The following is a 13,385-nucleotide window of genomic DNA, read 5'->3' as shown; positions in this document are numbered from 1 at the left end:
TGACGCAGGCAGTTGAATATGTTAGAGATAAACAATTTCACTCCTGACTTGTTCAGGCAAACTCCATTTGCCTTGAAATGATGTCTGCGATCCCAGAAAAAGTTAAAATTGTCAATAAAATGGACAGAATGGTCAGTACAGGCCGTTGAAAGCCAGGTGTTCAGTGCAAACAATCTGCTGAATCTCTCCACTCCTCTTCTGACTGGCAGTAGAGGGCCACTGATGAACACCTCTGCATTTAGAGAGCTGGCAGTTTCCAACAAACATTTAAAGTCTTCTTTCAGCTTCTTTCACATATACCCTCCAGCAACTTCACGATTGTTACATGCTGTACATATCTGCTATTTCTGTTTTGTTTTTGTACTTATTGTGTTATTAATAACGTGTGCACCTCACTTTATCCGCACGATTTGCCCGCTGCGGGGAAAATAAAGTGTTTTTGATTCTGATATATCTTAACATAACTCATTTCATAATTTATGCACATTTCTGCAAAGTATTTTACAAACTTAAATATAACTTAGATCTGAAAAGCTCCTCAACTTTTAATTCAAATATACTCTAAATAACATGTTAACAGTAAATTGTTCCAACGTTTTGGAAATAGTTGACTTCTGCTAAAATAAATGAACTCCAAATAAATAAATGTCGTGCTAGACGGATACAGAGTTATACACGTTTTAAAAATGAAATATGAAATGTGTAATCCGCGGTTGAGTCGCTGAGCTCAGCAGCAGATTGGTGTTCAGTGTCCGTCAATAAGAGGCGATCACATCACACAGATCATTAACTGTGTGTGTTTAACTGAGTGCTGCTCACACACACACACACACACACACACACACACACACACACACACACACACACACACACACACACACACACACACACACACACACACACACACACACACACACACACGCAGGTTGGAGGTGTATATAAGGAGGGGAGGCCTTCTTCTCTGCCTCACATCCAAAAGCTCACCTCCTCCTCCTCTTCTTCATCACAGCATCTCCTCCTCCTCTACAGGTGAGACACATCTCTTTATTTCTTTATATTTATTTCAATTATATTTTTGATAATCTTTTTACTTTAAATATGTGTTCTTATTTAATCATTTGAATTCATACCAATTTAAATATAGTACTCAATAATAACATGTTATGTACTGCTCAGGTCTGTTACTGCAGTACTGAAGTACCACCACCGTGTAGAAATAATACTTTAAGATAAATAATAATAAACAGTTTGTTTTGAGAGACACAACAGCACTACTGCTAAATCAAATGAAATGTGTCTGTATTAACAAAGTGTGTGTGTGTGTGTGTGTGTGTGTGTGTGTGTGTGTGTGTGTGTGTGTGTGTGTGTGTGTGTGTGTGTGTGTGTGTGTGTGTGTGTGTGTGTGTGTGTGTGTGTGTGCAGCTCCTTCACCATGACGGCTCTGTGGCTCCAGTCCGTGTCCCTGCTGGTTCTGGTGCTGGTCTCTCTGCCGGGCTCCCGAGCCGCTCCGGGCCCTCAACACCTGTGTGGGTCTCACCTGGTGGACGCCCTGTACCTGGTCTGTGGGGAACGAGGCTTCTTCTACAACCCCAAGAGAGACGTGAACCCCCTGATGGGTGAGACCCCAAGAAACATCCAGTATCACATAAAAAGTGCACTAAAATGAGTCACAGTGAGGATTGAAGTTGTTGTTTTAAGTTACTCATTTCTTTCAAGAAAGTGCCTTCTATTGAATAAAAGGTATTATTTCATTGGATTATAATGTGAAAGCAGTTGTTTTGAGTGTATTTTGTAGTGGTGTTGTGTATCTTAAGTACTATTACATCTTTTCCGTGTGTCTCCGTAGACATTTTAACTCTTTTTAACTCAGATTTTTGGGACGATATAAGCTTTATGAACAAATCAAACCAGGATCAAAGTTGCACAGTGACAGGAACACAAAGGTTAAATCCCCGACCCCTCGTCTGTTTGCCGCCAGGTTTCCTCCCCCCGAAGGTGGCTGGAGAAAACGAGGTGGCAGAGTTCGGCTTCAAGGACCAGATGGAGCTGATGGTGAAGCGCGGCATCGTGGAGCAGTGCTGCCACCAGCCCTGCAACATCTTCGACCTGCAGAACTACTGCAACTGAACCACTCTGTGTAGCCTAGCTTAGCATCTCAGCTAACACTCTGAAAACTAACCACCCCCCACCCCCACCCCCTGAAAAGGATGACATTATTTTTCCTAGAAAATAAAGTTTTGTGAATTAAGAAAACTCTGGGTTTTTTATTAACGTGATTTTATTACTGTCTTCATTTTCATTGAATTATTATAATATTATTTTTTTTGTTACATTTTAATTGAATTAAAATTATATATATAATATTATTATATAATTTACCTATTTGTTTGTTACACTCACAGAAATGAATCATGGTAGAGTTTATTTTTAAGCATTTCAATCTATTTGATTTTATTTAAATACTCATATTTTTTAATTTATGTATTGAAATTAATTATAATCTGTATAATTCCTGTCAATTCTAAAATATATTGAATGTAATTACTTAGAGGTTAAACAATAGCAGGATACTGTTTGTTATCAATATTTTATTATAGTTAGTATTTAACTTTGTGCTTCTCAAAGTGTGGTCCGCGGACCACTGGTGGTCCGTCAGCGCCCCCTAGTGGTCCGTGAGTATATTGGTAAAATTTCACATTTGAAATAAATACATTTATTTAAGTTTTTCGCACTCTCGCGGGAATATCTCCGCAATGGAACGAGCTTTTCAATTGCATGATATAGCCCAGATAAACACCTTCATCACACATGTTGCCACTTGTTTGTACCATTTTAAGGCGATTTGTAAAAAATGATGTGTTTTTGGATATTTGTGGAGTTAGGTGGTCCGCGAGTGTTTTTTTATTGGTTAAGTGGTCCTTGGTATGAAAAAGTTTGAGAAACACTGATTTAGAACCCTTTTATTATTATTAGAAGAAGGCTATTGATATTATATAATTACATTTCTTCGCTTCATAGTAACTCAAAAGTGTATCATTTTCCAAAGTAACAAAAATAACACGGTCAAAAGACTTATCCGTTTCCCCGTCGATCACCCCCAATCGACCATATATAGGCATAGCTATGCACGTGATACTGACGCACATATAACAAATAATAAGTGAGCCTTAAATTAATTCATTTTAAACCATAATGTGACTCACAAAAATAGCCGATAATTTACAGTATAATCTAATTTATATTATTATTAAGCCCAACATTCAGACAATAATAACAAAAGGAAAAATGGCTCTAACAGTATGAATGAAACCTAATTATTTATATGTATCTATGCATTAATGTCTTCAGCACGCTAATGTTGCAGGTGGTAGGATAATACATAAAAAGCAAAATAAAATGTAATTAATTAATGAGCGCTAAAAGTAAATACGTATAATACCTAATAAAAAACAACAAGCTAGATCAGTTTTAAAAGCAATATAAAAAAGTATTTGTTATAAAAGGTGACGCTTACTTTAAAACAAATGTCTAGCTTTTGACATTTTCAAAAAAAACAAGTACTTTCAATAATACATTATATATTATTAGTTTAGTCTGGTTTGTATTATAAATCAGACGAGTTAACGTTACAAAAGGGGTTAAATAAATAGTACAAAAATACAATATTTACCTCCTGGATGTAGTGGGATAAAAGTCCAAAATAAAAATCCAGTTTAATATTTGTATTACATTTTGTAATATAATGTTTCCCACCTGTAGGGGGCATTTGACGGTGCAGGGCGGGGTCGGGTGTCGCTTTGTTTACTAATCCTCCTCTCTGCAGAATCACTTGTTTCCTCCGTGGAGAAGGAAACTCACCGGGACTAGAGAGCGTTTGAGTCCGGTGGAGAGCAGCCTCAGCCTGCCTCATACACAGGAGCTGCTCGGTGCTCTTCACGGTTCTTCCCCCCGGAGTTTCTGCGGAGAGTTTGCCCGGAAACAAGCAGCGCGATGCGGGATGTCCACCTGGACAACGAGACCTGCAGGAACGGTAAAACTCACTTCTGTTCTTGATCCGTTAATAGAGTTTCTGCCTCTTTATCTCACTAAGGGAACTGTTTGAGAAAGTGTTTAAAGCTACATTTTCCCAGTTTAACATGTATTTTATTACTATTTAGGGTTATTAAATGCAGTGGCGTCATGTAAAGAAATACATTTACTCAAATGCTGTACATAAATACAATTTAGAGGTATATTATATACTTTGTACTTCTACTCCTCTACTTTTCTGTTGGTAGCCTACTATAAGTATATTTGAGGCCAATACTTTTGTAGTTTTATTTGAGTAACATTTTTGAATACAGGACTTGTACTGTAACAGAGTATTTTTTTGTTGACTAAGTCTGTGCACACACTGAAAACATTTTTCAAAAATTGTTCAAATACCCCGAGGCTGGCAATTCATTGGTTAGGGAGAAGACTCTTTAAAGTAGAGACACTACATACTGACATACACCTGAACATCAGCAGGAGAGGACTCTTTAAAGTAGAGACACTACATACTGATATACACCTGAACATCAGCAGGAGAGGACTCTTTAAAGTAGAGACACTACATACTGATATACACCTGAACATCAGCAGGAGAGGACTCTTTAAAGTAGAGACACTACTGATATACACCTGAACATCAGCAGGAGAGGACTCTTTAAAGTAGAGACACAACATACTGATATACACCTGAACATCAGCAGGAGAGGACTCTTTAAAGTAGATACACTACACACTGATATACACCTGAACATCAGCAGGAGAGGACTCTTTAAAGTAGATACACTACACACTGATATACACCTGAACATCAGCAGGAGAGAACTCTTTAAAGTAGATACACTACACACTGATATACACCTGAACATCAGCAGGAGAGGACTCTTTAAAGTAGATACACTACACACTGATATACACCTGAACATCAGCAGGAGAGGACTCTTTAAAGTAGATACACTACATACTGATATACACCTGAACATCAGCAGGAGAGGACTCTTTAAAGTAGATACACTACACACTGATATACACCTGAAACATCAGCAGGAGAGGACTCTTTAAAAGTAGAGACCTACATACTGATATACACCTGAACATTAGCAGGAGAGGACTCTTTAAAGTAGATACACGACACACTGATATACACCTGAACATCAGCAGGAGAGGACTCTTTAAAGTAGATTACACTACACACTGATATACACCTGAACATCAGCAGGAGAGGACTCTTTAAAGTAGAGACACTACATCACTGATATACACCTGAACATTAGCAGGAGAGGAACTCTTTAAAGTAGTATACACTACACACTGATATACACCTGAACATCAGCAGGAGAGGACTCTTTAAAGTAGATACACTACACACTGATATACACCTGAACATCAGCAGGGAGAGAACTCTTTAAAGTAGAGACACTACATACTGATATACACCTGAACATCAGCAGGAGAGGACTCTTTAAAGTAGAGACACTACATACTGATACACACCTGAACATCAGCAGGAGAGGACTCTTTAAAGTAGAGACACGACATACTGATATACACCTGAACATCAGCAGGAGAGGACTCTTTAAAGTAGAAACACTACATACTGATATACACCTGAACATCAGCAGGAGAGGACTCTTTAAAGTAGAGACACGACATACTGATATACACCTGAACATCAGCAGGAGAGGACTCTTTAAAGTAGAAACACTACATACTGATATACACCTGAACATCAGCAGGAGAGGACTCTTTAAAGTAGAGACACTACATACTGATACACACCTGAACATCAGTAAAATAATAATAGTAATTCATTACATTTATTAGATCGCTTTTCCGAGTGCTCAAAGCGCTTGAATTACATTTGACACATATCAAACATGTAACAGTGAATACTATCGACAATACCCACAGGAGCAAATTAAAGCCCCTTTAATCGTATTCCCTCGATATCAAAGTATTTATCAGACGTGAAACATTTCCCTCCGTCAGTGAGCACAGGGCCTCCGTGTTTGCAGAGTAAATATTGATGTTCTCCTCTGTGTTATGCCAGCTCTCCTCATTAGGTTACTCTGAGTCTGTGGTCAGACCAGTATTACTCAACTCTGCACACACACACACACACACACACACACACACACACACACACACACACACACACACACACACACACACACACACACACACACACACACACACACACACACACACACACACACACACACACACACACACACACACATTCACATTCACGGGTCCACAGGGAGCAGAAACACACTCGGCAAACACTCACAGGAACATTTGAACACCTGTGTCTTCATGCTTTAATGTTCAAAAAGCCCTTTATCTTTCTCTTACTGCCTGTGCTGCAGCTCCTCTTTTCACCCTCTGTCTGAAACCAGATCGCATAATATGGCCCCTTTAACTTTATTTAGTCCTGTGTGCAAGGGCTACTCATTTTTTTAGGGCTTTATGTGCATTCAACTGAATGTGAGAAGGACATCAACATCCAATATATTGTATTGTTTCTTCTTTGGCTTCCTATTTGTATTTTTGTGTTGTATCTTGTGTTGGAGTTGTCGTTGTTTAAGGAACTGTTTTAAGAGTCTTCTTAGGTGTAAACAGGATGTCAACATTAAATTACAAGCTTCTGCTCTGCAGGGTCGGGGGTGCAACTGTGGTGCGGCCCTCATTCGGTGGTGTGTTCAATCTATGGAGATCAAACAACGCTACACACACACCTGGAGAACAGCACACTTACTACAGGTAACACACACACACACACACACCTCCTGCATACCTGTGTTCAGGATGGGAGGGGTCTTTGTTTAGGGTTAAAACTCTTCTCACTGCTTGTGTGTAAACATCCGTATTGTTCCAGGATCTCATTTAAAATCTGTTTATTAAAGAGGCAGGGTGTTTAATAAAATCTAGTTATTGAATAGATTAAAGATTAGTATTATTATAATTATATGTACTCATTGTTTCCCCAGGTGTGATAAAGTGATTGTATTCTGTCTGCAGATGTGTATTCAGACAGCAGCTCTTACAGGCCGTGGCTCGGTCTCTCGTTGGCGCTGCTGTCGGCCGTCCTGATTGGTGGAAGCGTCATCCTGAAGAAGAAAGCTCTCCTCCGATTGGCCGACAGCGGAAACACCCGAGCAGGTGAGCAGAGGGAGGTCTCAAGTACAACATCTGAGTACTTCTACTTTTACTCAAGTACGTGCAGTAGTATACACCGAGTATTCAGCGTGTCATCCCTTAAAGAGTTCTGAAGATGTTGTTAATGAGATGGTAAAGTACATGTGTTACTAGATCTTAAAAAATAAATAAAGTAGGCTTTGATTTTCTGCCTCTATTGATCTGACCTGTTAAGCCCCCAAAATCACAACATCTGCAAGAAACGGCATCTCAGGGCTTCTTAACATTTAAAAACCTATTCATGTGTCATACCCACTTAACGGGAAGAAACTCATCTATCAGACAATATTAACCATTTTTAGCAAAATGAAACATAAGGGTAATAACAAAGGCTCTGAATTAGCCCTGAGCGAAAAAATGCTAACACACTTAGCACAGAACTCACCTTAAAATACCCTTATTACTTATCGTATCTGCACAAACAGGATATCGATTAGCAAGCTGAGATTGCACAGATTCGACAGGTATTAGTATCATTACTGACCGATCAGAACTCGCGACATGAGAAGCTAACTGAAACATCACACCACGTACCATTAGGTAGCCAACACGGCAATATGTCTTACCTTTGTCGTTGTCTGATCAAAAGTGGTCTTCAATGGCATTACAACGATAAAAACGCTGCTGAAGGTTAATCCATAGGTTAATCCAATGTGTCTGTTTCCCTTTGAAATGATTTCTGATAATCCATCAGCAATAAACCTGCTTTCAGTTTTCAGATTTCAGAGCGTAAGTTAGCTTTCGCTTTGGGCAAACTGTGTGCGCATAGCTTTCATTTCTCAATGGTAACATGTGTGTGTATGTGGAACTTTCCCTTCGATTCTATTGGCTCTAACGGCCTGTCCACAGTCCAGCTTCAAAAAAAGCTTGGAGCTGGGCGTGTCTGAAGCTTTGGGGATTTTATTCAAGCAACGCGATCACATGAATCTCCCGCCCCCGACATACAAAGCAAAAACCCCCGGGGATTTTATGGGAGCAATATATATATATTAGGGCCGGGACTTTAACGCGTTAATTAAGATTAATTAATTACACAAAAATTAACGCGTTAAAAAAATTAACGCATTTTAATCGCACTTATTTTTGCACCGCGGAACGTTTCTCACTGGATGAGTTTCAGGCGTACCGATTATACTGGAGCACCAACTAACATTCATGACTTCAGACAACAACAAACCACAGTGAACAACAGTGGGATATGTTTTTTTTTAAAACGGACGGATGGAAGCGTCGATAAGAGCACGGTTGTGTGCAAATTATGCAAAAAGGAATTCGCATATCACCGGAGCACATCAAGCCTCAAGTATCACCTCAATGCAAAACATATAGCAGCTAGCGTGGAAGCTAGCGTGGACGTTAGCCTCTTTTATCGCATTCACACCATAAAGAGCCGGTACTAAAATTAGTTCATGAGAACCTTTTTACCCCCACGAAAGTCCCTGCTAGAGAGCAGAGAGCTGCTAGAGAGCAGGGACTTTCGTACGGCTCTCTTGTGAGAAAAGAGCTATATTTCTGATTGGCTGGGCGGATTGCAAACCACGCCCCGTAAAACTCCCAAAAAGTTTTGTGAATTTTATTATCCTCGCATTAGCATTATTAGCATTAGCCCAGCGAAGAAACACAGAGAGACTAATTTATGGCAACACAAAATAAAACATGGGAGCGGTGGAGATGAGGAGGTGTCGGCGTTCTGGCGATTTACTCGGAAGGCTGCTGGGACTCCCAGCAGCTTCTACTGAAGCCACCAACTCAGGGGACTTTGGGCGGCAGTATACGCCGTGAAGTGGTTTGCGGCCTGCCAGTAAACCCAAAGCAGAAGAAGAAGAAGTGACGTCAGCGGCTTCATTTGCCTAATCCAACCCCAAATTCAAAGAGTTCTCATGAACTAAATTCTCATGATCCTTTGTGGGAAAAGTACTGCGGTGTGAATGCGCCTAATGGTATACTAAAATCCATGTGAAAAAAATTGCTTCTCACTGTTCTTAGGTCAAATATATATATGTGATTAAAAATGCGATTAATTTCGATTAATTAATTACAAAGCCTCTAATTAATTAGATTAATTTTTTTAATCGAGTCCCGGCCCTAATATATATATATATATATATATATAAACTCCCCAAACAGGCGAAAACCTACCAGTTTCACCCACTGTCTCTGCCACCTCCCTCCATGCCTGGTTCCTCCGGTTTGTATCCCGGTAGGTGAAGAGGGTCTGGTCATACAAAACCGGGTGATTTGCTACGGCGATGATTAGTTTCTCCTCCATCTTTATTTGAAATATATAGAAATGAACGGCGGGATATCTCTCCCAGCTTAGACGCGGTTTGATTGACTACGGCTTGAGCTGTCAGATTTTCAGAAACAGGATTTGATTGGCTGGCGCTGGCTACTCCGGCGGAGACAGCGGAGACGGACCGCTATGCTACCCACAATTCAGTTCGGCGAAAAAGCGAGGCAACGTGACGTCACCCCATTCAAAGTGAATGGGCAGATTGAAGCTGTCGACGCTGTCGTGTGGACGGGCCGTAACAGTTCAAAAGAGATGTCAATCATCAAAATCGACCAATGGGTTCCAGAGAAACGGCAAATACACCCATTTCCATCCAAATGACCCCAGAGGTGGGGTTTTTTTTCTAAACCTCTCTAAAAAGGTCAAATGTCACTTGTTTTGCATCAATCGTGACACATGGTACTTATTATATGTTATAGTTTGGATTCCTAAAGCTTTTAGTCTACCTTACCATCATTCAAGGGTGCTTTTCACTAAAAGTAATTTTTTTGACTATCATTTACATTTTTTTACTATGTTCAATCTGAATTTACTTTAAAATAAAAAAAATCTATATTAATTCTGACTTTTCTACATCCAACTCACAAGTGTATCATTGCTTTGAGAACAAAGATTATTAATTTACCCCTTTTAGAAGATATGGTCATTTGTTCTGGGAATGTCATTTTGGAGCCTGAGGCCTGAAAAACAGGCTCAGGGCTTAACAGGTTGAATTCCTCTGTGCTCAGGGGACGGAGGACACGGCTACCTGAAGGACTGGCTGTGGTGGGGAGGCCTGCTCACCAGTAAGACCTTTATTTGATTTGCATTTTAAATGTTTTTTTATGTGAGCTATTTCTGAGTGAGTTGTATTTGCTATGTTACAAAGAGTCCAATAATAAGATGGATTTATTAATGAAAAAAGTGGAGAACCTGTAGCAAAGCAAACCTGAACATGTGATAAAATCCCAATTACTGGTTCAAATTATAGTATTTACATAATTGAGATTTTTTTTAAAGACAGAATTATGATCAATTCAAAAAGTTTAAAACTATGATGATATCCAGGGTTTTGTCTGCTGCGGGCAACAGTAGCGCTCTCAAACCAAAAGGCAGATTTTCGTCAGGAGACATCTTGTTTGCGTCAGGAGACATCTTGTTTGTGTCAGGAGACATCTTGTTTGCGTCAGGAGACATCTTGTTTACGTCAGGAGACATCTTGTTTACGTCAGGAGACATCTTGTTTACTTCAGGAGACATCTTGTTTACTGGCTTCATGTTCTCGAGATAATTGATATATTTTATAAACAAGATCAGAGACATAGAACTCGTACTATATCTTTCTAGAGAAATCCTGAAGTTGTGACATTGTTGCTAAAAGCCTTTGAGCGCTTGCTCGGCTGTAAATAAACCTTCTTTAAGCTTAACTGAATCAATGAAAGGTATATTCATGGTTCTGTGTATGTGCGTTTCTGCAGTGGGAGTTGGAGAGGTGTGTAACTTCGCCGCCTACATGTTCGCTCCGGCCACGCTGGTGACGCCGCTCGGAGCCCTGAGTGTCCTCATCAGGTAGCCGTAGCTCTCACAATATATTCACATCTCAGTTCAAGTATTTTAGCTTCTAGAAATGATGTCATGATGGTTCCCCATTTTAGAAATTGAAAAATGAAAGAAGACGTATATAAACAGTAAAAAGGTGAAATATAACAAACTGGAATGTATAGAAGAAATGTGCAATAAAAAAATGCAATAGAATACAAAATAATTGTACAAAGGTAAGAAGTTAATATATTGGACTAGAGATTTCTTTCCCCATGTTTGTAGGATGAATAAATAAGCATATTTGCTGTGTTTCAGTGCAGTTCTGGCGCCCTACCTGTTGGGGGAGCAGCTGAACGTGATGGGGAAACTGGGCTGTTTGTTGTGTGTTTTGGGAAGCATCCTGTTGGTGATCCACGCCCCACAAGAACAGGAAGTGACATCACTACAGGACATGACCGACAAGCTGCTGGAGCCCGGTGAGCTTATAAACTAAAGTTCAGAGGATCCAATGTTGAGAAACCAAAGATCCAAGTTTGAGACTCCTGTCGCGGCTTCCTTCCTCTGCTCTAATGCAGAATGTTGCTATTGTGAGGTGTTTACTCAAAGACAACAGGCCTTTAGTCAACACAACATGATAAACAACTTGGGTGGTCTTTCTTTCTTTGGCGTCTTTGGGTCTGGTTGCCCATCTCAGTCTCTTTAGAGCAGGGGTGTCAAACTCAATTTCATCGCGGGCCACATTAGCATTATGGTTGCACTCAACGGGCCGGTTGAGACTTTAAGACTATATAAAAATACATATAGAAATATTTAATATATTTAAAATAATGTATGATATCACATCATTGCCTCTGCATTGGATTATTAACTGATAGGGTAATAACTTCATGATTAACTACGTCTGAAAGCAGAAGTCTAGGGTAAATAATTGCAAGTCTCTTCAGTGAGAATGTCACAAAATGATTTAAAAAGAAAAGCCAAATTATGGGAAAAAAGTCAAAGTAAAAAAAAGGAAGTGACATTTTGAAAAAAAAGTCAAATTCTAAGAAGAGAAGTCTAATTTGAGATGCATTGTGGGAGATGTAGTTTATGGGCAACGTGTGTAACCGTATAATAAACATATTATATTCTTTGCAAGCTCTTGTGGGGCCGCATGAAATGAAGTCACGGGCCGGATTTGGCCCCCAGGCCTTGAGTTTGACCTCCCTGCTTTAGAGCCTTGGAGTTGTAGTCATTTATACGATCTTGACTACATACGTCAATTAGGTTAAACTCCGGCTCTAACCAAACCAATTCAATGTTGAGAAACCAAAGCTAACTTACTTACATTACAGACTTTAAAGTGGTCTCATTCTGAACATGTGACTCCAACATGTTGAATCTTAAAAGGGCTTTTATGTATTGTTAAGTTACAACAAGTCTCTCACTAAATACATTTCCTGAGTCAAAACAAGAAACATGGCCAAATGTAAACAACATTTGGCAAACAGAGCCACCGGCTGTTATATCAATAAAAGATTCACATATTTTTTGTATTTAATAACACGTCTTGATTTCTCCTCCGCAGGTTTCCTGGTGTACTTGTCGGCGGTGCTGCTGCTGTGTTCGGTGCTCGTTTTCTATTTCTCTCCTCGGGTCGGTCGCTCCAACATCCTCGTGTACATCAGCGTCTGCTCGCTGCTCGGGGCGTTCACCGTCGCCTCCGTGAAGGGCCTCGCCATCGCCATCAACACCGGTGAAACACCATCTCTCCGTTTCTGCTGCATCAATTTGAACTAAGGATTTATCATCATATGCTCAAAGCTACAGAGTAGAAGTGGCAATGAAATGCTCCTGAGCTGAGCTCCTCCAACAATGCAATATATATTACAAAATACAAAATAAAAAGTCATGCAAAAAGTCTCTATACATGTAAATAGAATATGGGATATACAAAAACAGAATATGAATTTAAATATTGTAAAATAAGACGAAATGAAATGCGATTCTTTGATTTTAAAACACCATCCTCTCTCTCCGTCTCTGTCGGTAGTGGTTGATGATGTTTACGTGCTGGCGAACCCTCTCACGTGGATCCTGCTGGTGACGCTCGTCGTCTCCGTGGTAACACAGGTGAGCTCCAAAGTTAATTTGTGCATTTTCTGTATTGGAAACTTGTACTTGTTACAGAGTATTTTAACAATGTGTGTTAGAGCCATGTTCCTCTCATCATCATGGTTTGAATGTTTGGCTTATCAATATAAGGCTTTACAGTAAACTCTTAGCTATTTATTTTTGTGAGTCACTCTACGGTTTAAAAGATGTTAATTTAAGTCTCACTTATTTGCTGTCATGTACGACGTGC

At 39.6% G+C, this 13,385-nt stretch overlaps 2 protein-coding genes across 2 annotated transcripts; both read left to right on the top strand.

The window, feature by feature from the left end:
• Positions 1-978: 978 nt before the first annotated feature.
• On the top strand, positions 979-2,253 carry LOC117552873 (insulin-like). Its single transcript, XM_034226546.1, has 3 exons — positions 979-1,029; positions 1,423-1,616; positions 1,979-2,253. Exons 2-3 carry the CDS (start codon positions 1,433-1,435, stop codon positions 2,125-2,127), a joined length of 333 nt encoding a protein of 110 aa, XP_034082437.1. The 5' UTR covers positions 979-1,029; positions 1,423-1,432; the 3' UTR covers positions 2,128-2,253.
• Positions 2,254-3,821: 1,568 nt separating this feature from the next.
• LOC117552871 (magnesium transporter NIPA2-like) lies at positions 3,822-13,153 on the top strand (the record flags this gene model as incomplete). The annotated part of the gene is given in 8 exon segments (XM_034226543.1): positions 3,822-4,030; positions 6,688-6,792; positions 7,051-7,191; positions 10,249-10,305; positions 10,978-11,068; positions 11,357-11,517; positions 12,609-12,776; positions 13,074-13,153. Coding segments are annotated over 8 exon segments (843 nt in total), but the record flags the coding sequence as incomplete, so codon positions are not given.
• Between the last annotated feature and the right edge of the window lie 232 nt (positions 13,154-13,385).

This window comes from Gymnodraco acuticeps, unplaced genomic scaffold (genome assembly GCF_902827175.1).
Source record: "Gymnodraco acuticeps unplaced genomic scaffold, fGymAcu1.1, whole genome shotgun sequence".
NCBI classification, from domain to species: Eukaryota; Metazoa; Chordata; class Actinopteri; order Perciformes; family Bathydraconidae; genus Gymnodraco; species Gymnodraco acuticeps.
The sequence above is the reverse complement of the archived record's forward strand: the minus strand, read 5'-3'. Positions and strand labels throughout refer to the sequence as shown.